Source organism: Podospora pseudoanserina (genome assembly GCF_035222485.1).
Source record: "Podospora pseudoanserina strain CBS 124.78 chromosome 7 map unlocalized CBS124.78p_7, whole genome shotgun sequence".
In the NCBI taxonomy this organism is placed as follows: domain Eukaryota; kingdom Fungi; phylum Ascomycota; class Sordariomycetes; order Sordariales; family Podosporaceae; genus Podospora; species Podospora pseudoanserina.
Window position 1 is genome coordinate 153,805 of NW_026946671.1, and position 19,826 is coordinate 173,630.

The window sequence follows — 19,826 nt, forward strand, 5'->3', positions numbered from 1 at the left end:
AAATGAAGAAAAGACCGGCCTTCCAGAAGAGTGAGAGAATCGGAAATCTCAGGGCTGATGGTAGTTTCCAATTGAAGTGATTGTATCAGGCGGCGAGAGTAGTTGGGTTGAGTGTCGTAAGAGTCATCCGAACTGGATGAAACAAGGAGATGGCGATTTGGCTTGGTTTTTCGCTGGAATTCTTATAAGAGAGCAGGAAAGAATGAAGAAAGGGCAGGAGAAAAGACCAAAGACGATATTCTTTGGAAGGCGGCGCAGGAAAGAGCAGTGGTGTTTAATGACAAACGATCAGGTCGAGATGGAAATTGGAAAGAGCCGGTGCCGACTGCCCAGTCAGTCAGAGCTTCACCTTCACCGAAGACCTGCCGCCATGGAATTAGCCGAGCCACGCAGACGGGATACACTGAGATATGTTTCCGGGCAAACAGGTGTTTGTGTACCATGGTACTAAGTACAACCTGTCAATTGTATATTCTTTGAGACTACCATCGCATTCACTGTCTTGCTATGTGTGTCTATGTGTCTTGGATATCTCATGAGGGTTATCCGATATTTTTGATCATTAAACCCGCTTAGCTGCATATCTACGCATAACGGTGGGCCGAACTGCAGACCCACCCGGTCCCGCAGCGTCATCACAAGGAAGGATCAGGGAACAGCTTCCGAGTCACAGCGACGCCGGACCGGACCCGCCCTGGATGCCCTACCCCTTTCCGGCCACCCGAAATAGCGCGACTAGCTCCGGCAACCTCCAACCTAACCAGAACATCACCAACGCAGACACTACCTAACCTCATAACCGCCACTGTCATGGCCACCCACCGCCTGACCTTCCTCTACCCCCACCTATTCAAATCAACAGCCCGCTGGGGTGAGCCCGCAATCGCTGTCCGAGGAGCTCGTCGCAAGTCGCAACACCCACCTGCCTTCCTCTGCCAACACCAACACCATGGCTTCACATCGCCCTCGGCCGGGAGACAAGCCGCCTTTGCCAAACGAGCCGGCAAGGGCGTAGAGCCACTGCCACACCACGAGACCTCTGACCTGCCCCCTAAACCCGCGCAAGACAGCAAGCAAGATGGAGCTGGGAAGCGTAGTCAAGATTCGAAGCCAGGGGACGAAGGGAAACAGCAAGAAACAAAACAAGACGCCCCCGAAAGTCAGCAAGAGACTCACCACAAAACAATCAAACCCACCACCCCCGCCGAAACCCAAACCAGCGGTCCAATCCACGACCCTCCTCCTCCGCCACCACCACCCCAACCCGCCCACGACCCCTCCACAATCGAACTCCCTCCCCCATCCGACATCGACCCGATCACCCAAACGAAAAAGGGGTCACCAATGGATGAAATTCTCCACATGGGCCCTCCCCCCTCTTCCTCCCCGGACGCGCCATCATCACCTATAGCCCCCTCCTCCCCCAGAACCACCCCCCTCAACCACAGAAACCACCACCACCACCACCACCACCACCATCTCTTCCCAAGAGAACGCAACCACCCAACAAAAACCCAAACAAACCTACATTCACCACTTCGACTCCTACTCCCTAGTCAAACACCTCTCGTCCCCCGACCAACCCCCCAAATACACCCTCCCCCAATCCATCGCCCTCATGAAAGCCATCCGCGCCCTCCTCGCCCACAACCTCGACAACGCCCAATCTGGCTTAGTGTCTCGCTCTGACGTCGACAACGAAACCTACCTCTTCCGCGCCGCCTGCTCCGAGCTCTCGACCGAAGTCCGCAAAAACCGCCGGGTAGCCGACGAGCAGCTCCGGCAGCAGAGAACACACCTCCAGCACGAAGTCGATATCCTCACCCAGCGGCTCAATCAAGACCTGTTGACACTTACAGACAGCGTAAGGGGCATGTTCAACGACCGTAAGATGGCTGTTAGAGAGGAGCAAAAGGCTGTTGAATCTAGGGTTTGTCTCCCGTTTCTACACAATGAGATGGTGTGTTGACATTGAAAATAGATTCAACAAATTAATTACAAAATATCGGTCATGTTGAACTCGGATTCGAAATCCGAGATTGAAGAGGTGAGGTGGGTCTTGATTAGGAGGTCCGTCCTCGGGATTTTGTTCATGGCCGTCTTGACGCTCGGCACGTTGAGGTACGCCACATTTGTGAATAGCAAACGGAAAAGGGAGATGGAACAGAGGCAAAAAGAGCAAGAGGAGATGAGGAGGAGTAACGGGATGAAGGATCACAGTCCTGCGCCCGAGGCGGCGCAGATTTTGGCTGCTAGCTAGTGACGGGCGAGCAGAGAAGGGGAAATGTAATAATATCACGAGAAAATATCGAGTAGTGAGTGATCACCAAACAGAGATGAAAACTGTAAACAGTCACCAAAATGATGGGAACCGAAAGTAATATTCTAACCTGCTTCATGTTCACTGTCACATCTATATATACACACTCCCCTTCCTCAACCCCCAAAATTCATCTTCAGCGCAATCGTCGGCCTTTCCTCCTCCTCCCCTTGCTCCCCCTTATCCCGCCCCTGCCCCAACGCCCTCCCACTCCTAATAACCCCCTCCATAAACCCCCTCTGCTCCTCCCCCATCCCCCCAACCACAGCCCTAAACGCGCTCTGGTCCGCGCTCGCCAGCTCCAGCAACCTCGCCGACGTCTCCTTCGCAATCACCCCACCATCCTGCACATCATCCTCGCTCGCCGCCCTAGACAGCAACATGGGAATGACCAACGCCATGGCAATCGGGCTGTGATCCTTCGACAAAGTCCCTACATACTGACACAACGCCTGCGCGACCAGCATCCGGGCGTTTTCCGGGTCTTCCCTGTTGGTGTCCGTCACAAAGGCGATCAGACGGGGGAACAAGAACCGTGTGATTGTCAGGTCAGCGACAGTCTTCTTGTTGCCCGCGTGGAGAAGCAAAGAGCGGAGGCAGTTGGCTGCCATTTTGCCGTCTGTTTGTTATAACGCTGTTAGTTGTGGGCGGCGGGAAAGGGGGGAAAAAGGGGGGGGAGGGGGCAGGACATACCATCCGATCAGTCAAACAATCCACCACCTCCTCCAAAAACCTCGCCACAAGCGGCTCACTCCCCGGCAAATGGTTCTCCCCCGCCGTAAACAAGATCGTCATAGCCAGCAAGCAATTCTTGACACACGCCAGACTGGCCGGTGTTTCCCTCTGCTGACCCTTGAGGTAAATCGACAGGAACCTTCTCAGGCATCCCAAAAGTTGGATATCCGTCGCCGAGTGCTCCTCGTCATCGTTTACCCTTCTAGATTGCGACATGCTACTGATGAACCGCTTCAGAGTGGGGAGTGACTGCGGTACAATCACCTCCTGGCAGGCAGGGTTGGCGAGGGTGGTAGCAAAGATATGGATAATGCAGGCATGGAGGTCTGTCTTGATGACGGCGGGGAACACCTCGGCGGCATCAACCAGTGCGTTCAACGCTGTCTTGATTAGCAACACCGCCTCTTCCGTCATTTGGTGACGCATTGGTTGAGGGGTCTCGCTCAGACCAGGCAGCAGACCGGACAACACCAAGACAATGATCCGAGTGAGCTCAAACAGCTGCTCAATGTCCTCGGATAGCTCCCCACTGTCGGCCTCGTCCTTCTTCCTTGCTGCAGGGTGGGCAACGCAGAGAGCCCTCGCAATTTCGACGATAACTCCCTGAACGTCAAGTTCCTCGGTGAGAACAAGTCTATCCAAGAGATCCATTGTCTCTGAGAAGATAGCATCTCTATAAATCGCATGACCAGAAACGCTCGGGTGCAGAATCTTCTTCAGCGCCTTGAGAATGGCCAAAGTCTGTTCCTGCGTCGCCAGCGATTCACTCTGCCCCGGCTTGGTCGCCAATGCCTCAAAAGCAACACCAAAAAGCACAAAGAAAAAGGCCAGGGGCTCATCCCGATAGTTGATATCAGCACCCATGGACCCTCCCCCATTCGTGCTGTTCGGACCAGTCACCTCCTTGCCGTCCAACGCATCAAAGACAAACTCGCTGTCCTGCTCAATAAGACTGGCGATGGCATCCACCAGCTTGAGCCAAGAATCTTGATAAAACTTGAGCTGCGTCTCACGGTTCAGGGCAGCATAGACTGTATCCAAGCTACCAGAAAGTGAGGGGGGTCCGAGAGTCATGGAAATATCCGGCTCGAAGCGCAGCCTGGCAAACTCGCGCAGAGACTCCAGCCAAAGAGGTGTCAACGTGCCAATATGTGGCTTGAGCACGTCCAGTAGATACTTCTGCTCAGAGCTAGCAACCTGAAGCTCAGCCCAGGCACCAAACACGGACATCTTGACCATGACCCTGGCGTTTGAACTGAGGCCCTTGAGATCGCCGATACCAGCATTCTCATCTTCTGTGGCAAAGTTCTCCAGCGAGCTGACCAAGGTCTTGAGGATTCTCCCCATCCTGTCCACGTCTGTGACGATGCCGGTCGAAATGAAGCCGGCACAAACATCAACTGCCTCGGCTGCCAGTTCAGGAGATGAATCTGCTGCAAAGGCAGGTGTCAGGGCAGAGCTGATCTGGGCCTGGTACTGCTCTAGCAGCATGGCTTCATCAAAGTCAGGATCTGGTGTCTTTCCAAACATCTTAAGCACAGCACCGATGATCTTGAGACCCAAAATCCGTTGCTCAACGACGCCAGACGTAGACGCCGAGAAGGCCATACGGACCACATCGGCAACCTTGCTCTGCAGTGCCGTATAAGCCTCAGACTCGCCATGAGAAGCAACCTCCTTGGTGACGATGGTAAAGATGTCATGCAAACACTCCATCGCAAAGGTAGTAACCTGCCACCTCAACGGCTCAACATCTGACCCGCTCGGCGCAGAAGCATCATCTTTCGCGGCCCCAGCAGCAAACCCAGCAACCTCCTCATCCTGCAACTCAAGCCCCCCGTTGCTCTTCTTCGTCACCGCCGTCGCCCTAACCGCCTCCTTCGGCCTCGTCATCTTCAACACATGTTGAAACCTCGCCAACCAAGCCGTCGTATTCGGCACACAAGTCTGCCTCATCCAATTCCTAATCGTATTCCTCATCCCCTCATGCCCCGGATCCTCATCCAGCACCAACCACAACTGATCCTCAAACCCCCTTTCCGCCGCCTCAATAACATCATACGGATTCCTCTTCATCAGATTATGCAACCCATCCACCGCCACATCCCTCAACCCCTTCTCATCCCCGCCGCCCCCCCTAACCAAATACCTCTGCAACGTCCTCACATACTCTTTAAAATCCACATACCCCGGTGCATACAGCGTCAAATGCTCCAAACAAACCAAACTCCCCCTCTGCGTCTCCAAATCGCCCTCCTCCTTCCCAAAAAACCCCACCAGCGTCAAGATCAACTCCCTCGACTTTGTCGAGTCCTGCAAGTCCGGCCCAAGTACATTAATCAAACTATCCACCCCCCTCGCAATCGCCGCCGTAGTCCCGTACTCAACCTCCAAATTCATACTCGCCGGCAGCGCCGTCTCCGCATTGTGCGTCTCGGCAAAATACAAACTCCCCAACACCCCCAACGTCGCACTGACATAACTCCCAAACCCCAACCCGCTCGCCTCGCTCACCCTCCCCATTGCCTCCAACGCCCAGTAGTGCACCGTCGGGTGCGGATCATTGCACAGACTCATCAGAATATTCAATATAGTCTTCAAATGATACCCCGCCGCCATGCTCCCAATCTTGGCCTGTATGCACCCCAACGCCATCGCACACCCCGCCCTCGCGCTCGGCTCCCTGTTTACAACAATCGTGTCAACCAAAAACTTGATCTCCTGATTGGTAAACGCGTTTCCACACGTCGAACACAGCCGCGCCACCGCCTCATAGGCAATAGCCCTGACGTACTGATCCCGATCAATGACAAAATCCCTCAGCAGCTCCTGCATCAGCTTCTCCACCGCGGGGTTGGTGACGTTCCCACCAGGGGACTTCGTCTCCCTCACCGCAACTCGTAACACCTCCAGCAAGCTCATAACTACATTCACCGTGATCGCCGCCTTCCTCCCCGGATCCCGCTGTAAACTCCCTGCCGCAACAAAAGTAGTCACCTGCTCTAGCACACTCTCCTGCACCTTTGGCGGTGTCAAAGGAAAGACAAACGCAAAGAGCTGAATTGCCATGTTCACCACCTCTGTGGCAGCAGGATCGGGCAGAGAAGGGCCCTCTCGGCTGCCGATATACAGAAGCGAGGCATCATGCTCAAGCGTCCCGCAAATAGGCGAGAGCAGCAGCTTTTGAATTTCCTCCTCTGGACTTTGTTGTCCAGAAGAAGTCCTTTCTTCGGGGTTTTCGTGCTGGCCTGGAAGGGGCCGGATGTCAAACCCTCGGACGGCTCCCGTGATGCCGAACCCAGAGTTGTCGCCAATGTCCCAGATGCTCTCAAAGTTGCCGGCAGAGTTGGCGATAGAGGCGCTGAGGGAGGAAGGGGTGTAGTTGTCCGGGTCTGCAAACAGCGAAATGGCCAAGGTGAGGAGGTTGGATTGAAGTAAAGCCTCGGTGCCGCCTGCTGGGCTGATGTTGACTAGTTTGGTGTAGCACTGCAGAACTCTCCTCTGCACCATAATTTCCAAATCTTGAAGCTGAAGGGAAGGGAAGAGTCGTTCGCTGATGTCCTCGGCTGTCTTCTTCGATGGGAGTGTTCTCAAAAAAGCAGTAGTGCTCTGAAGCATAGTGGCAATCCGCTTCGAGACATCAACAGTCAAAAGACGGCTGTTGGACTCGAGGAAAGCGAGAATAGATCCGAGGGCGCATTCTCGGACGTGGGTGAGAAACGAAGCGTTGAGGTAGTTCCTATGAATCGAGCTGTCTTTGGAGAGAACCTTGGGCAAAGCATTCTTCCATAGTAGAAGCAACTGGGAGAGATGAATCTTGACAAAGTTGGGTCCGAGAGACATCAGACCTCCAATGAGAGTCCAGGCGACCTGAATTTGAGTGCTGGCTACCCTCAACTCAGAAGTGCCACTCGACTTGAGGAGGTTTGTGGCCATGGTAAGCACCCGACTGTTGACATCGACCGACCCGTACAGGGGGCGCTGTGGGCTGGCGCTGAGACCAGCCGAGAGGCCATGGGCAAAACCGATGCAGCGACGAGGTGAGTTTCTTCCAGTGCCGAGCAGTCCCAACTCCCTACCGAGACTGTTCATGCACACCGAGAGACAGTGTAATAGTTGCTGCGGGCATGCCAGCCCGAACGTCTTCAAGCATGCCGAGGCATGAACCTGCACGGTATAGCTTGGGTGTTGCAAGACTTGGAGCAAACCATCACGGCAGGACTCGGCAAAAGCATTCGAAGCCGAACCCAAGGTGTTGATCAGGGATGACAGGGCGCTCAGCGAAACAATCAGCGTCTGCTTTGTCGGCTCTGGTCTTTCCTTGACCACTTCCGGGTAGTTCTTGAGGATGTTGTTGATGATGGACTTGGCAGCACTGATTTGCCCAGACTCGCCCAGAATCCTCTTTCCGACTATATTCTGAAGAATAACCTCAATCATGCGCCGTGAAATAAGCAATCGATATCGATAGTTGAAGATATTACTGTGGCCCAACACGTCGGTGGTCAAGTTCTCCAACATTTTGATATAGTTGGTTTCCACAGTCTTCTCACCCAGCTTCTGAAGCATGTTGCCATAACATATCGCAATCGCCGACCTGGCTTTGTTGCTCGTTGACATGCGAACATATTCGGTAGTCAACACCTTGAACATGTCAATCAGTGACAACGCCAGCACCTGGGACTTTTTGCCTGTTGGTGCCGGACTCGAGGGTCTGGAAGGAATGATGTCATCCTCGTCTTGCAAAGCTCCAGGCTGCATAGACTGCCTCTTGACAGCCTTTGATTTGGATCTTTTCAGCAGCACGAGGGGCGCCTCCCCAACGGCCGCGGGCGAGTAGCCACAGACAAGGGCCTCAGCGAAGCAATCGGCGGCGGCAGATCGCACATGAGACGACGGCGAGTCCCAGACCTTGAAAACACAGGACCGGAGCTTGTCGAAATCGGTCGAGTTCTGAAAGTAGGGCGTGTGCTGCACCAACGAGCGCATGCATCGGCAGGCTGAGATGATCACCAGCGACCCTTTGTCACTCGTTGCATAACTCCTGCACTGCTTCCAGATATCCCTAGCAATGCTCTCGTCCAGACTCCCTCCCAGCATCTTGCCCACCTTGCCAAGCGCCGTAAATATCGCCGCACGCAGTCCAGCATTGCTCGAAGAAGCCTTCAACAGCTTCAGCAAAGCCGAGCACACCAACTGATGCAACCCAATCGCGCTGTCTCCGGCCGCACCATAGATATCCCCCAGACACACCACCGCAGCGTGTCTCGTCCTGTTCTCGCTTTCAATTTTGGACTTGCCTCCCGAGATAATCCCCACCAGCTCGTTGACCGTCTCAAACAGCAGCTTCCTATCCCCCAAGCCAAATATGTGCGCCAGACATTTGCCCAACGTGTTACGTATGACGCGGCTCGGTGACGGGGCGGCGAGGTTTATGATTTTGAAAATCTCCTTTTTCAGGTAGACCTGCTGGGCGGTACAGTCGTCTGGTGGCAGCGCAAGCACATGTTTGCTGAGGGCGGCGACAAAGTTCAGAACCAAAAGTTCCTGCTGCTCAGACGATAAGCCCTGGAGCTTGGAAGCGTCGAATTCAGGGTTGGAGCTCGCGGCAGCTGCTGAGGAAGCGCGGGGGGTGCTGCCATTCGCGTGGGTTGGCTCGTCCGTGACGGCCGCTGTCGAGGCCATCTGATATTATTGTATTGTCTGTTTGTGTCGTGTGTGTTTCTCTGAGGAGAAAGATGTGTTCTCAACATCTGGAAAGGAGAGAGCTGGAGAGGTCTCAGGTTGTCAGGGGCGCACCCACACCCGCACCAGTGATGACCACACACAACACCCTTGTAGTGGATCTCTCTGGCGGTGGGGGAGAGAGAGGGCGAAGCCAATTGAAACCCAAGAAATCGATGAGGGGCCAAGCAAGAGCAGCTGCCCCACCACTCCCGTCCCGGCAGGCAGCGCGCTAATATTTTGAGAACGGCCTCCCCAGGTTGGACCTTTTTGGTCGCGGAAGCACCTTGAAGACCGGCCAGGCCAGATACAAAACCTGAGAGGGATTGGGGGCTGAGAGCTGGTAATCTTTCGGGTAATTTGTTTGTAGATACCCTCATTTTTTTCTTCTTTCTTTTCTACCATTACAGTCTCCCCACCCCCTCATCAACCACAATGGCCTCCCTCTTCCGAGCTCTCACGCCCCTAACCCGGTCCTCTCCCACGATATGCGCCTCCTATCGAACCACCCGCCCCTTCACCACCACCACCCTCCTCACCAGCGGCCACAACAAGTGGTCCAAAATCCGCCATGACAAAGCCATCAACGATCGCAAAAGAATGCAAACCATCCTCTTCTACACCCAGCAGATAACTGTCTCTTGCAAATGTGCGTCGTCCCACTGCCCACCACTACCCACCTGAACCATACCTCGCCCTTACACTCCAAAAAGTATACGGCCCCGACCCAACCTACAACCCCAACCTCGCAAACATCATCACCGCCTCCAAAAAAGCCGCCGTCCCCAAAGAAAAAATCGAAGCCGCCCTCGCCCGCGGCCAAGGAAAATCCACCTCGGGCGCCACCCTCGAGTCCCTCACCTTCGAAGCCGTAGTCCCCCCCTCCATCGCCCTCATCATCGAAGCCGAAACTGAGTCCAAACTCCGCTGCCTTCAAGACCTCAACCTCCGCGTCAAAAAGATCTCTGGTGCCCCGTCTTCTTCCAAATTCTTCTTTAGTCGTCTCGGCAGGGTGGTCTTTGAGAAAGACTCGGAAAACAATGTCGATATCGACCAGATCATGGACGAGGCGATAGAAGCCGGTGCCGAAGATCTCGAAAATGACGCCGAGGGTAACATTGTTGTTTGGACACAGCCATCCGACACGGCCCACGTAGCCAAGACGTTAGGGACGAGGTTCGACCTCAAGGCGTTGAGCGCCGGGATTGTCTGGACGCCAAACGAGGACACCAAAGCGAGGCTGGACAGCGGTATCCAGCATGAAAAGTTCGCCGAGATGCTCGAGCAGATGAGGGAGGACGGGGATGTGCAGGCGATTTACAGCAATGTGACGAGGGGGGAGATGAGCGATGAGGAGTGGGGGAAGATTGAGGAGTGTTTGAGCCGATAGTGCCCTTCCTCCTCCATCTTGTGTATATAGACTTGTATTTTAACATGGAAAATGTACAACACAATCAATTCCCCCCACCCCAACCAGTCCCGAACCAAAGAAAGCAGAGAGTGTTTTGATATAACCCAAACGCCCAAAAATGCGCACCATGCCCTCGATCATACACATATCATACCTTCCCCCTCCAACCTCTTACTCCTGCTGATCCCGTGGTTGCTGCTGCCCCCCCTGCTCCCCCAACCTCTTCTCCCTAAGATACAACCTCCGAGCCCTCAACCGCTGCAGCTCAGCCTCGATCTCGTCCCTCTCGAGCGGGATCCTGTTTGCGTTCTCGGGCTTGGGCCAGAACTCGGGGACGGAGAATCTCGAGTCGAGGTTGGTGCCAAAGTAGTACATGATTCCGATGGGGAACATGATGTACATTCCGAACTGGTCCCCCCCAAGCTCATCAGCGCATATCCTCCCCCACCCTCCGCCTCAAATGGAATGGTTGACTGACCTTGAAGACCTCCAAGTTAAGACCACCCATCTTGCCTGTATTCCTCCCTGTTTGACCGGTGTGCGGTGTTGGATCAGAGAGTGTGTATGTGTGGTGACGGTGACGAAGCTGTCGAAAACTGCACGGACGGTTCGACAAGCTGATCTGATCTGAGCTTCCCCCAAAATTCTGGAACCTCTCGGCAAGCAAAGAAGTCGTCAAGATTGATGTGGGGCACGCATACAATTCGATGCGGCAATGGGTGGCCCAAGCTTCCTAGCTGCAAAGCATTGTGCCAAACTGCCAAGCTCAAACAGCGAAACCCCTGGCTCACAACCAAGAAAGAAACCATCAGGGTGCCTGACCATCATCACTTCACTCCCATAGCCATCCCCAAGGATTTGATATTGGCCAGAAGATAGCCATTCACACATGTCATTAGATCTGATATCTTGAGACACAAAAAAAAAAAAACGCTCAAAAATCAAATAACCCCCCTGTGATATAAACCATTACCCAAATATCCCTCCCAAGTGGTATCTACCCATCCCATCCCACCCCATCCCATCCCATATTAACGCCAACTCCCCCTCCGTTCCGGACAAGTCCTCGTAACCCTCCAAATCCCCAACCCCCTCCTCCCCACCACACGTTCCAGCGTATTCCAAACCCCATCCTCCCCAAAATCCAAATCGTCCATATTCAAATGCCTCTTATACCTCCACACCTCCCTAAACCTCAACCCATCATGCCCCTTATTCTCCAAATACCCATCCAGCCAAGTCGCGCTCAGCGGCGCGACCAGGTACGTCCCCTTCTTCTCTTTTAAGTACTCGTTACTCCTCCTGTCCGCCGGCAGATCGCACGTAGCCAACTCTGTTAGTTGCGCCAACAACTTATCCCCTGCCAGCCCCATCACATCTTTTGTCGTTAGAACTTCGTTTTTTCCATTCAAGAGCCAGATGGGGGGGGAATAGGTTTTCCACCATACAGCCTGGGTGGCGTCGGGTTGTTTTGATAAAAATACCTGGGCGGGGATTACTCCGCCTTGGTGGTAGGTTCCCATTAGGGCGCCAAAGATGAAGTTGAAGATGATCCATGATACGGTCCAGATGCGGGTGAGTTTCTCGCTTTTGGGGAGGCGGACCGAGGAGAGGATTAGGGGGACCGTGGGGAGGAGGAAGCGGGCTTCTTGGTGTTGGGAGATGGACAACACCACGATTCCAGAAATGGCGGAATATAGGCGAAGGGAGAGCTGGGGCCGGGTGAAGAGGAGGAGGGCTCCTGGGCCGAGGAGCTGGGGGAGGTTGACCAGGATGTGCTGGTACCAGGGGTGAAGGCCATGTTTGGCTAGATTCTCGGGGTCGAGGTTGTAGATGAGGTTGTTGAGAGGGGTGAGCACCGGGTTGTGGATGAGATCGGACCAGGTGATCGAGTGTGGGGTGTAGAATGCGGTATCGAGAGCGATGGCTAGGCCGGTGGTGAAGAGTCCGGCGGTGACGATCGCGAGGAAAGAAAGAGGGCTGTTTCATGTTAGTTATGGTCTTGAAGCTGAGAGAAAGAACAGGGGGCCTGTACTTCTTGAAGTAGTAGGGCAACAGCCGAAGCCCGGGTATCAATAAAAACGCTGGAAAGGTAATACGATTAAACACGCCAAAAACGGCAACAACTCCAAGGACCGTCGAGGCTAGAACGGTGCTCTCCTGCTGTTGACTCCAGTCAGCATCTCTTATATTCTCGGCATTCGCGGGGGTGTTGCTTACTGGGCTCCCAACAATGCGCTCGATGAGCACCAAGCACCATGCGACAACCAACGACTCGATGGAATTCGAAAAGGTATGGGTCTGGTATGTCCATGTCACGTACGATGACGCAACCAAGAGAACAGCAAGTCGTCTATGCCGGGGCGACCGGATCAACTCGTAGATTGCCCAATCCTCCAAAACGAACCCCACCACAAACATCAAGACCCGCAGGGTCCAAAAGACAGCGATGGGTGGTATCTCGCCGTCGTTACCGTTTCCGATCCATAACCACCTCAAAAGAAGCATTGGTAACCCGTAGACCGGCCATAATGGGAAGACGCTTCGGATCGGGTTCTCGCTCGTAAACTCCCAGGTGTGTCGGACTGGGTATTTGAAGATTTGCCCTGTTGGGTAGCCATGTTAGAACCCTATTCCCACACTAGTCCAACGCTTGTGTTTTTGAAAGCCAAAATCCGTTGCGCAGACCAAATCCCAGCGCGATGTGATCCCGCGCTCGATATGCGCTGTAAAAGGCCGGCTGACCCAGCCGTCCCGTCCTCCCCTAAAAAAAAAGTATCTGTGACGTACCAGCGATAACCTCGGGGCCTTGGAAGTTCTCGTCCGGATGGAGATAGCTTGGTGATAGGGCAAACCAAAGCCGAACGAGAACCAGAAAGAGATACGTTCTCCGCCACATATTAATTTCGCGATCTCGTTATTCTTGCGCCAGCGAGGATGGGGTGGTGGTGGTGTTGTCGCAAGGCCGAAGCATCCGATCTCTAGGGTTGGGCGCAAAGGTTGGAGTAATAGTTTCGCTGTTGTCTATTGTCGAGCATCACCGGGCACGAGGGGGATTTGGAGGTTAAATGGAAGAGGGAGCAAGGTCATGATCATTAAACATACACCAAAATAAAAATAATAAGGACGGGAAGGATGGGTACGATATGGAGCCAGACTTACTGCTCGGAGGGGAGACCATCATGCGAAAGACAGGGTGTTTATTCAGATCCCTGCCCATCGAGCTGGGCTACGCGCTTGGCATCTGGAGTGACAGAGCTGTTTTTGGGTCTGCCCAATCCCGTCAGGGGCGCAGATGACAGGGGGTCACGGCTGCCAGTGAGCTTCTGGATGCTTTTTATTCCAGCCTTGGAATTTGCTAGGGCGGGACAATAACAACACCCCGCCGAGGATTTATTACAAGGTCGTCATCCATCATGCCCTCTTCATGACACTGAGTATTTTCAGAACACTTTTGGATGTCATGATACAACTAAAAGGACTTTTAATGGGACCAGTTCACAGCTGCTCTGAAAGTGGAGTGAGATGCTTAGTGAGATGTTCGTTTTATGATGTGCCGCGCTAACTACACCCAAATGGCCGGATTTCACCACATCGCACCATTCCATTTCCGTCTGCCGTCTGCACTGAAGCTTATTGCATCTCCCCGACGAAACCGGTTCTTGCTGCACTTTCCCAGCCTGCTGTGTACTGGGAACGGCTGCAAACACGGAGAATGAACGAGGCTACAGCTTGCACGCCCCGAGATGACCTGCATGGTTGTTTGAACAGCCACAAGATGATGTGAGAGGCTGTCTAAAGAAGGCTGGCTGCGCCTCCATCATCTCTCCGTTCCTAGTATTCACCGTTCACCGCAGTGTAAACATCTGAGTCCGATTAGAGATCCCCAGGTTTTGAAAACGGAGCGGGGTGAATCGTGTTTGCTTAAGGACCCCACCAAATTTTAAGATTTGCTGTATGGCTAACTCTTGGTTGCATGTGAGAAGTGAAGATATCTTAGCAGTGTGCATTACCAGACTCCAGAGAGAGAGAGCAACACGAGAGAAGTTTGAGCCTCTTGCTTTTGCCTGGCATTGGTAGGCAGAGAGTCACCCGCCCCGCCACAGCAGGCACCAACGATGTTTCTTTCAAGAAGGCCGATCAAAGAAGCCACTTGGTGGACCGTGCGCACTACTTTCTCCACAAGAGGCACCCAGCGTCCCTTAACCTTCCTGCCTGTCAACCTTACCTTCTCCTTCACTCCCCAGATCCGTTTGCTCTCCCATTCACTTTCCCACAAACCCATTGAAGTTTGCGATACGAACTCTCCACAAACCAAACCATACAGATAAGGTATCTATTCCACGCTCTCTTGCCTCTTCTTCCTGCTGCCTCCCCCTCCCAATCTTTCTGCCATCAAGACCCCGCCAACAAACCAATCATCACCAACGCTTCTGCAGCATCACTGCCTTCTATTATAGACAGCTCCTTTCCCCAAGTTTCTTCTTACTCAGTACGCTTTCAGCATCGTGTCGTCCGCAGTTCTGCAACCAACCGTTTCTAACTCTGCTTCTCCAGCACCAAAATGGCCGATTCTTCCAGCACCACCAAGATCGTGCTCGAGTCCAACGAGGGCGCCAGGATCGATGTTGGTAAGTGATCCGACATGCAGTACTCTTTTCTTTCTGTTCTTCTTCCGCTGACCGCATCAATTTAGAGCGTATCGTCGCCGAACGGTCGGTTCTCATCAAGAACTTGATTGACGATCTCGGAGAGGAGGCTGTTTTGGCTGAGCCGATCCCCATCCCAAATGTCAATACTGCCGTGCTCAAAAAGGTCATTGACTGGTGCAAGTACCACAAGAATGACGCTGCTCAATCCGCCGACGATGACAACGATAATCGCAAGAAGACCACCGACATCGACGAGTGGGACCAGAAGTTCATGCAGGTGGACCAAGAGATGTTGTTCGAGATCATTTTGGTATGAAACACTGGTCTTGGGTGGTTTTCCAGTAACCAAAAAGCTAACACGGAAACAGGCTGCCAACTATCTCGACATTAAGCAACTCCTGGACGTTGGTTGCAAGACTGTCGCCAACATGATCAAGGGCAAGTCGCCAGACGAGATCCGCAAGACATTCAACATTACAAATGACTTCACCCCCGAGGAAGAGGAACAAATCCGCCGCGAGAACGAGTGGGCTGAGGATCGTTAATCGGAAACGAGCGACGCTTTGGCCATCAAGCCATGACAGCGAAGATGGAGGCCACAACCATCATGGTCACGAGTACGCCTCTGACTGGGTTTCTATAGTGGGTGAATGGCATTTTGGGTCTGCTTTAAATCGTTGGGCCTGAATTCATTCATCAATTAGCATTGATTCTGGCGTTACGGACTTTTTTTCCTTTCACAAAACAACTTTAAAACCAACTATCTATATCTGGGTGGGAGGATGGGGCAATGGGGAGAGAATAGTGGCTGATGAATACATGATGCTCTCGGATATCATACCCAACACTTGTGGTAGGTGCTCTTTTTTTGGTGACCAAATGCAGTGAACAGACTTTGTGAGCCGTGGCGTTTGACTTTTTTCCTTAAGGGACAAAGCCCTCGCTGTTCTCCATGTGGCATTCATTGTGTGTGGCTCCATTGTCTGTCCGGACACGGAACCTTTGGCGCCTTCTGGGCCCCTAAGTTGAGACAATGGCTGGAGGCTCAAAGCCAGAGCGCAGTTGCGCCATCTAATAAACCCCTTGTGACGAGCATTTGCCATAAACTGTGGTCGCCTGGCTTGACGGTGGCGCCAGATTTGGCAACGAGGGCGATGAAAAAGTTTGAGAGGAGGTGCTTGTTGAGGGTGACGCGATCGGTGACTGCGTCATCTGCCAGTTTCCGCTATCAAACTCACTCACTTTCGCTCCACCTAGATACCTATTATGTTTGCCTGTTGCAGCCAGGTGTTGCTTTATTGAAGGCAAAACAGGGCGATATTAAGAAATCCCAATGTCCAAATTCAATAGGTTGATCATGTCCAAATCCAACAGGTGATCAGTTCGCTTGTAGTCGTGAGGATAGGTGAGATTAGCCTTGCCCTGCGTGTGGTTGGATATCTTGAAGGGTAAATGAGGACTTCAATGTTAATGATATCTTTCTAGGTACCTAGGTGCTTGCTTATACATTCAGTTCACTGCAAAATACATCTACGGGGACTGGGGGAGGTATCGTGAAGGAAGCAAAAGCCCATGAATGGAAGGAAAAACTCCCTGCAAGATATCTCCCTAGCTCACGCCCAATCACTCCAGTTAATGAACAGAAGATGAAAGGCCTACTCTGGATCTCGGAACTCTCTGGATTACGTAGCTTCAATGCCAGAAGTTATCTTGTCCAAGGCGTCCGTAAGAGCTTACATTGATGAGACGGTTAGTAGTAGATATGGAGGCCGTTGAAGATTGAAAGCTTGCAGCGTGGACAATGATTTCACTCCTCAAAGAATGCTGGAATGTCATGAACAAACGGAGCCCTGTTGGGCACTACGTCGACAACCATCACATACACGATACCACGGCCAAGCCTCATCATCAAGCAATCATGCCGCCGTTTTCTCTCTTGCACGCATCAGTCCAGTTCTCCCCAATGGTGACCCTAGAAAGAATACCAATGGCAGACAAATACTCCGTTTGAGAATCTCAAAGTTCGGCAGGAGAGAAAAAACCCGAGACCCTTTCATTTAGATACCAAAGCCGCAAATTAATACGCCCAATGAGAACCTGCCTGCCGTTTTTGCTTGCCCGCATGCCAGAACTAAATGCACGATAACCCTTTTTCCTTTCCCCATCGCCTGTGATGCCTCAGTCCGTTCCCACTTCGATTCGTTCATTGATATGTTTGAAATTCCTGGTCCACACCAAGACAAAAAATCAAGCATGGCGCATTTGGTCGGAATTGTTGACAGTAGTGCCGTTACTCATGCAACGGACGCCCAAATGGCATATGCATTGCAGCCGAAAGAGTTAGAGAAAACATCGGGTCCTCGTTTCGTCTGGCCTTGGTCGAACTGTTCGCGGGAGGGGAGAAGCGAGCAAGCAAAAAAAGGGCTGGTGAGCCGAGTCTTGCTTGTGGATGTATCTTGAGGGTCGAATGAGGAGCAGAGGCGAGGTTGAGAAAAAGTGCATTTAGAGGCCGAGGCGGGTCTTGCGCCAATGTCTCCGCTTGGCGTTGTATCTGTGGTTGACGGGTCAGCAAAAAGAGGTTCGGTCGGTTCGTGATCAAGCCGATCCTTCTCCTCTGGTCGTTCAAGAGAAGGATGGCCATGTTCGTCGGTCGGGGATCGTACCTGATAGTGTTACCAGTGCGGAGGCGAATCCATTGGGGAATGGGACGGTTCTGCTTCTGGGCCTTAGCAAGCTTCTGCTTGGTCCGGAAAGTCTTGTGGCTCTGTTGAAAACATCGAGGTCAGCATCTGGCTGCATCACGATACTCGCTGCCGTCGAGTGCCCCTCTCCAATTTCGACCTCTGAGATTTCTGCATGACTGACGCGAGGGAGGCCGAAATTGGGGTCGGGAAAATCGGAATCGACGAGAAATTCGGCTTGGACAGTCGTTACATACCGGCATTTTGACGGTGGTTGTCGTGATAACCGAGTGGTGTCAATTTCGCGATGCTTCGTCAAGGTGGGTTGGAATCCGAATATTTGGTGTGGGCTTTAGAAAATGCGCACAAGCTAGGGCCGGTTGTTGTGGCTGGTGACTCCATCACGTGCCGGCAGAACAGTGGCTCATGGGAGCGGTCAAGTGTGGCTTGAAAACCTTACCGGGGTTTCAAGCTTTTTGACCCCTGTCGGCTTTGTCTGCCAATCAAGCAGGGCAGTGACCGTGCACCCGCGATTCACTTGACAGGGGGAGCCATACAGATAGCCCGACCAGAAGCGGCCTCTTTCATGAACGGGACCAAAGTTGCATGAACCTGCGAGACCGAAATTTCTTGACACCTTTACTCTGAGATAGGGGGCAACTGGGAATTCCATACTCAAGCGATCCGGTCATTTCACCTCCCGATATCCTCTCCCACACACCAGGCGCCGTCATCCCCTCTCGGGCCAGATTTCGCATCGTCATCCGCTCCGGATCTCCCTTGTCGGTGGATTCGGTCCGCGATACATTCTCCTGTCAAACTTCGACGAACCCCATATCCAACCACAAACCACGCGCCGGAACTTCCGGGCGACAGCAGGGCGAAGATGGGGCAAACCATGTCATGGCTCGGTTCCTTGTCCAGCTTCTTTTCGTCAAAGAAGGAAATCCGGATTCTGATTCTCGGACTGGTTCGCCTTCCCGACCCCTGATCCGTTTCTATGCGCACGCGATACTGACGGCCGCGCTTCCAGGACAACGCCGGCAAAACCACACTTCTCTACAGACTCAAGGTGCGCTTTTCTCCATCCTTGACACAGGAGGAGTTTTAGTCTAACAAAGACTTGCAGATCGGCGAGGTAGTAACAACGATACCAACGATCGGGTTCAACGTCGAGTCCGTCACATACAACAACCTCAACTTTAACGTGTGGGATCTTGGTGGACAGACTAGCATCAGGCCATACTGGAGATGCTACTATGCCAACACGGCGGCGGTCATCTTCGTGGTGGACTCGACCGATATCGAGCGGTTGCAGACAGCGGCGGATGAGTTGGCGGCCATGCTGAACGAGGATGAGCTGAAGGATGCCGCGCTGTTGGTATTTGCCAACAAGCAGGATCAACCGGGTGCGAAGGGTGCGGCGGACATCTCTCAGGCGCTCAGGCTTGGCGAGCTGAGGGACAGAAACTGGAGCATCGTCCCTTGCAGTGCCGTTGATGGCTCTGGTGTGGAAGAGGGAATGAACTGGCTGTCGGTAAGTTTTGAGACATGGTGATCCCTGTTTGACATCACATACACCGGCATGCTGACAAGAACCACAGCAAACTGTAGCACAGGATTAGAGTGCTGGTTGTTTGGCGCACAGCAGATATGAGAAAGGGGGGGGCTTTTGTACAACAAACACATGAGCATGCCCGCGATTTACGAATTTGTCGAAAGCAGACTTGGGTATTTACAACCACGCGCGCACACACACACGTACGGCGGGAGCGGCGACTCGGGAGTTTTCTTGGGGCGGGGCGGACGATGGCACGTTTTGCCCACGAGGGCCCGTGTGGATGGATGACATACTATGCGATAGGCGCAGGGCTGCATAAGACAGGGGCGGCGTGGGCGGTGGGAGGGATTTTGGCACGTATACAGGAACTTACACCATTTAATAACATACAACCCTGTGGTGGGGTTTAATATTCTCGGGTTGACATCACAGTCGTGTGTTGGTTCGCGAAGTGAAAGTCTTGATCAACCGCAAATTTCTCGAGTTGGCTGTCCATGGTTGGCGTGGGACTTGGATCCAGGAGTCCTTAAGGTCTGTGGATTGCTTCTTCAACATACATGCACATTGGCTAAACCCGGTGGTATTGCATCTATAGCATTCGGACCGTTTCCTCTCGAGACACTCACGGTTGGCCAAATCATTGTTGTCTATATCCAAGTAAGAAGGGCGTGTCCTAACTTTCTCCTGGACGGCCCATGTTTCCACATCCCCCTCCCTCCCTGGTAAATATGCCTCCCGATTT

General features: G+C 53.0%; 8 protein-coding genes across 8 annotated transcripts; 4 read left to right on the forward strand and 4 right to left on the reverse strand.

The window, feature by feature from the left end:
* Positions 1–475: 475 nt before the first annotated feature.
* Positions 476–2,358, forward strand: QC764_707370 (uncharacterized protein). The gene is made up of 2 exons (XM_062950355.1): positions 476–1,930; positions 1,982–2,358. Exons 1-2 carry the CDS (start codon positions 1,619–1,621, stop codon positions 2,258–2,260), a joined length of 591 nt encoding a protein of 196 aa, XP_062796365.1. The 5' UTR covers positions 476–1,618; the 3' UTR covers positions 2,261–2,358.
* Positions 2,359–2,436: 78 nt separating this feature from the next.
* QC764_707380 (uncharacterized protein) lies at positions 2,437–8,901 on the reverse strand (the record flags this gene model as incomplete). Its single annotated transcript, XM_062950356.1, has 2 exons — positions 3,014–8,901; positions 2,437–2,940 (listed from the first exon to the last, which is right to left on the reverse strand). The coding sequence occupies exons 1-2, from the start codon at positions 8,738–8,740 to the stop codon at positions 2,437–2,439; spliced, it is 6,231 nt and encodes a 2,076-aa protein (XP_062796366.1). The 5' UTR covers positions 8,741–8,901.
* A 164-nt stretch (positions 8,902–9,065) lies between these two features.
* QC764_707390 (uncharacterized protein) lies at positions 9,066–10,347 on the forward strand. The gene is made up of 2 exons (XM_062950357.1): positions 9,066–9,428; positions 9,493–10,347. The coding sequence occupies exons 1-2, from the start codon at positions 9,215–9,217 to the stop codon at positions 10,167–10,169; spliced, it is 891 nt and encodes a 296-aa protein (XP_062796367.1). The 5' UTR covers positions 9,066–9,214; the 3' UTR covers positions 10,170–10,347.
* Positions 10,183–10,698, reverse strand: QC764_707400 (uncharacterized protein; the record flags this gene model as incomplete). The annotated part of the gene is made up of 2 exons (XM_062950358.1): positions 10,183–10,598; positions 10,669–10,698. The coding sequence occupies 2 exons, from the start codon at positions 10,696–10,698 to the stop codon at positions 10,362–10,364; spliced, it is 267 nt and encodes an 88-aa protein (XP_062796368.1). The 3' UTR covers positions 10,183–10,361.
* Positions 10,699–11,221: 523 nt separating this feature from the next.
* Positions 11,222–13,646, reverse strand: SMP3 (alpha 1,2 mannosyltransferase; the record flags this gene model as incomplete). The annotated part of the gene is made up of 4 exons (XM_062950359.1): positions 12,981–13,646; positions 12,411–12,796; positions 12,226–12,353; positions 11,222–12,170 (listed from the first exon to the last, which is right to left on the reverse strand). Exons 1-4 carry the CDS (start codon positions 13,087–13,089, stop codon positions 11,222–11,224), a joined length of 1,572 nt encoding a protein of 523 aa, XP_062796369.1. The 5' UTR covers positions 13,090–13,646.
* On the forward strand, positions 13,576–15,599 carry SCON3 (E3 ubiquitin ligase complex SCF subunit scon-3). Its single transcript, XM_062950360.1, has 5 exons — positions 13,576–14,060; positions 14,177–14,522; positions 14,748–14,821; positions 14,887–15,152; positions 15,211–15,599. The coding sequence occupies exons 3-5, from the start codon at positions 14,755–14,757 to the stop codon at positions 15,385–15,387; spliced, it is 510 nt and encodes a 169-aa protein (XP_062796370.1). The 5' UTR covers positions 13,576–14,060; positions 14,177–14,522; positions 14,748–14,754; the 3' UTR covers positions 15,388–15,599.
* A 1,105-nt stretch (positions 15,600–16,704) lies between these two features.
* Positions 16,705–19,498, reverse strand: RPL39 (60S ribosomal protein L39). Its single transcript, XM_062950361.1, has 3 exons — positions 17,781–19,498; positions 17,506–17,606; positions 16,705–17,393 (listed from the first exon to the last, which is right to left on the reverse strand). Exons 1-3 carry the CDS (start codon positions 17,784–17,786, stop codon positions 17,345–17,347), a joined length of 156 nt encoding a protein of 51 aa, XP_062796371.1. The 5' UTR covers positions 17,787–19,498; the 3' UTR covers positions 16,705–17,344.
* On the forward strand, positions 18,043–19,508 carry ARL1 (Arf GTPase arl1). Its single transcript, XM_062950362.1, has 4 exons — positions 18,043–18,493; positions 18,557–18,595; positions 18,653–19,060; positions 19,128–19,508. Exons 1-4 carry the CDS (start codon positions 18,410–18,412, stop codon positions 19,146–19,148), a joined length of 552 nt encoding a protein of 183 aa, XP_062796372.1. The 5' UTR covers positions 18,043–18,409; the 3' UTR covers positions 19,149–19,508.
* The last annotated feature ends 318 nt before the right edge of the window (positions 19,509–19,826 follow it).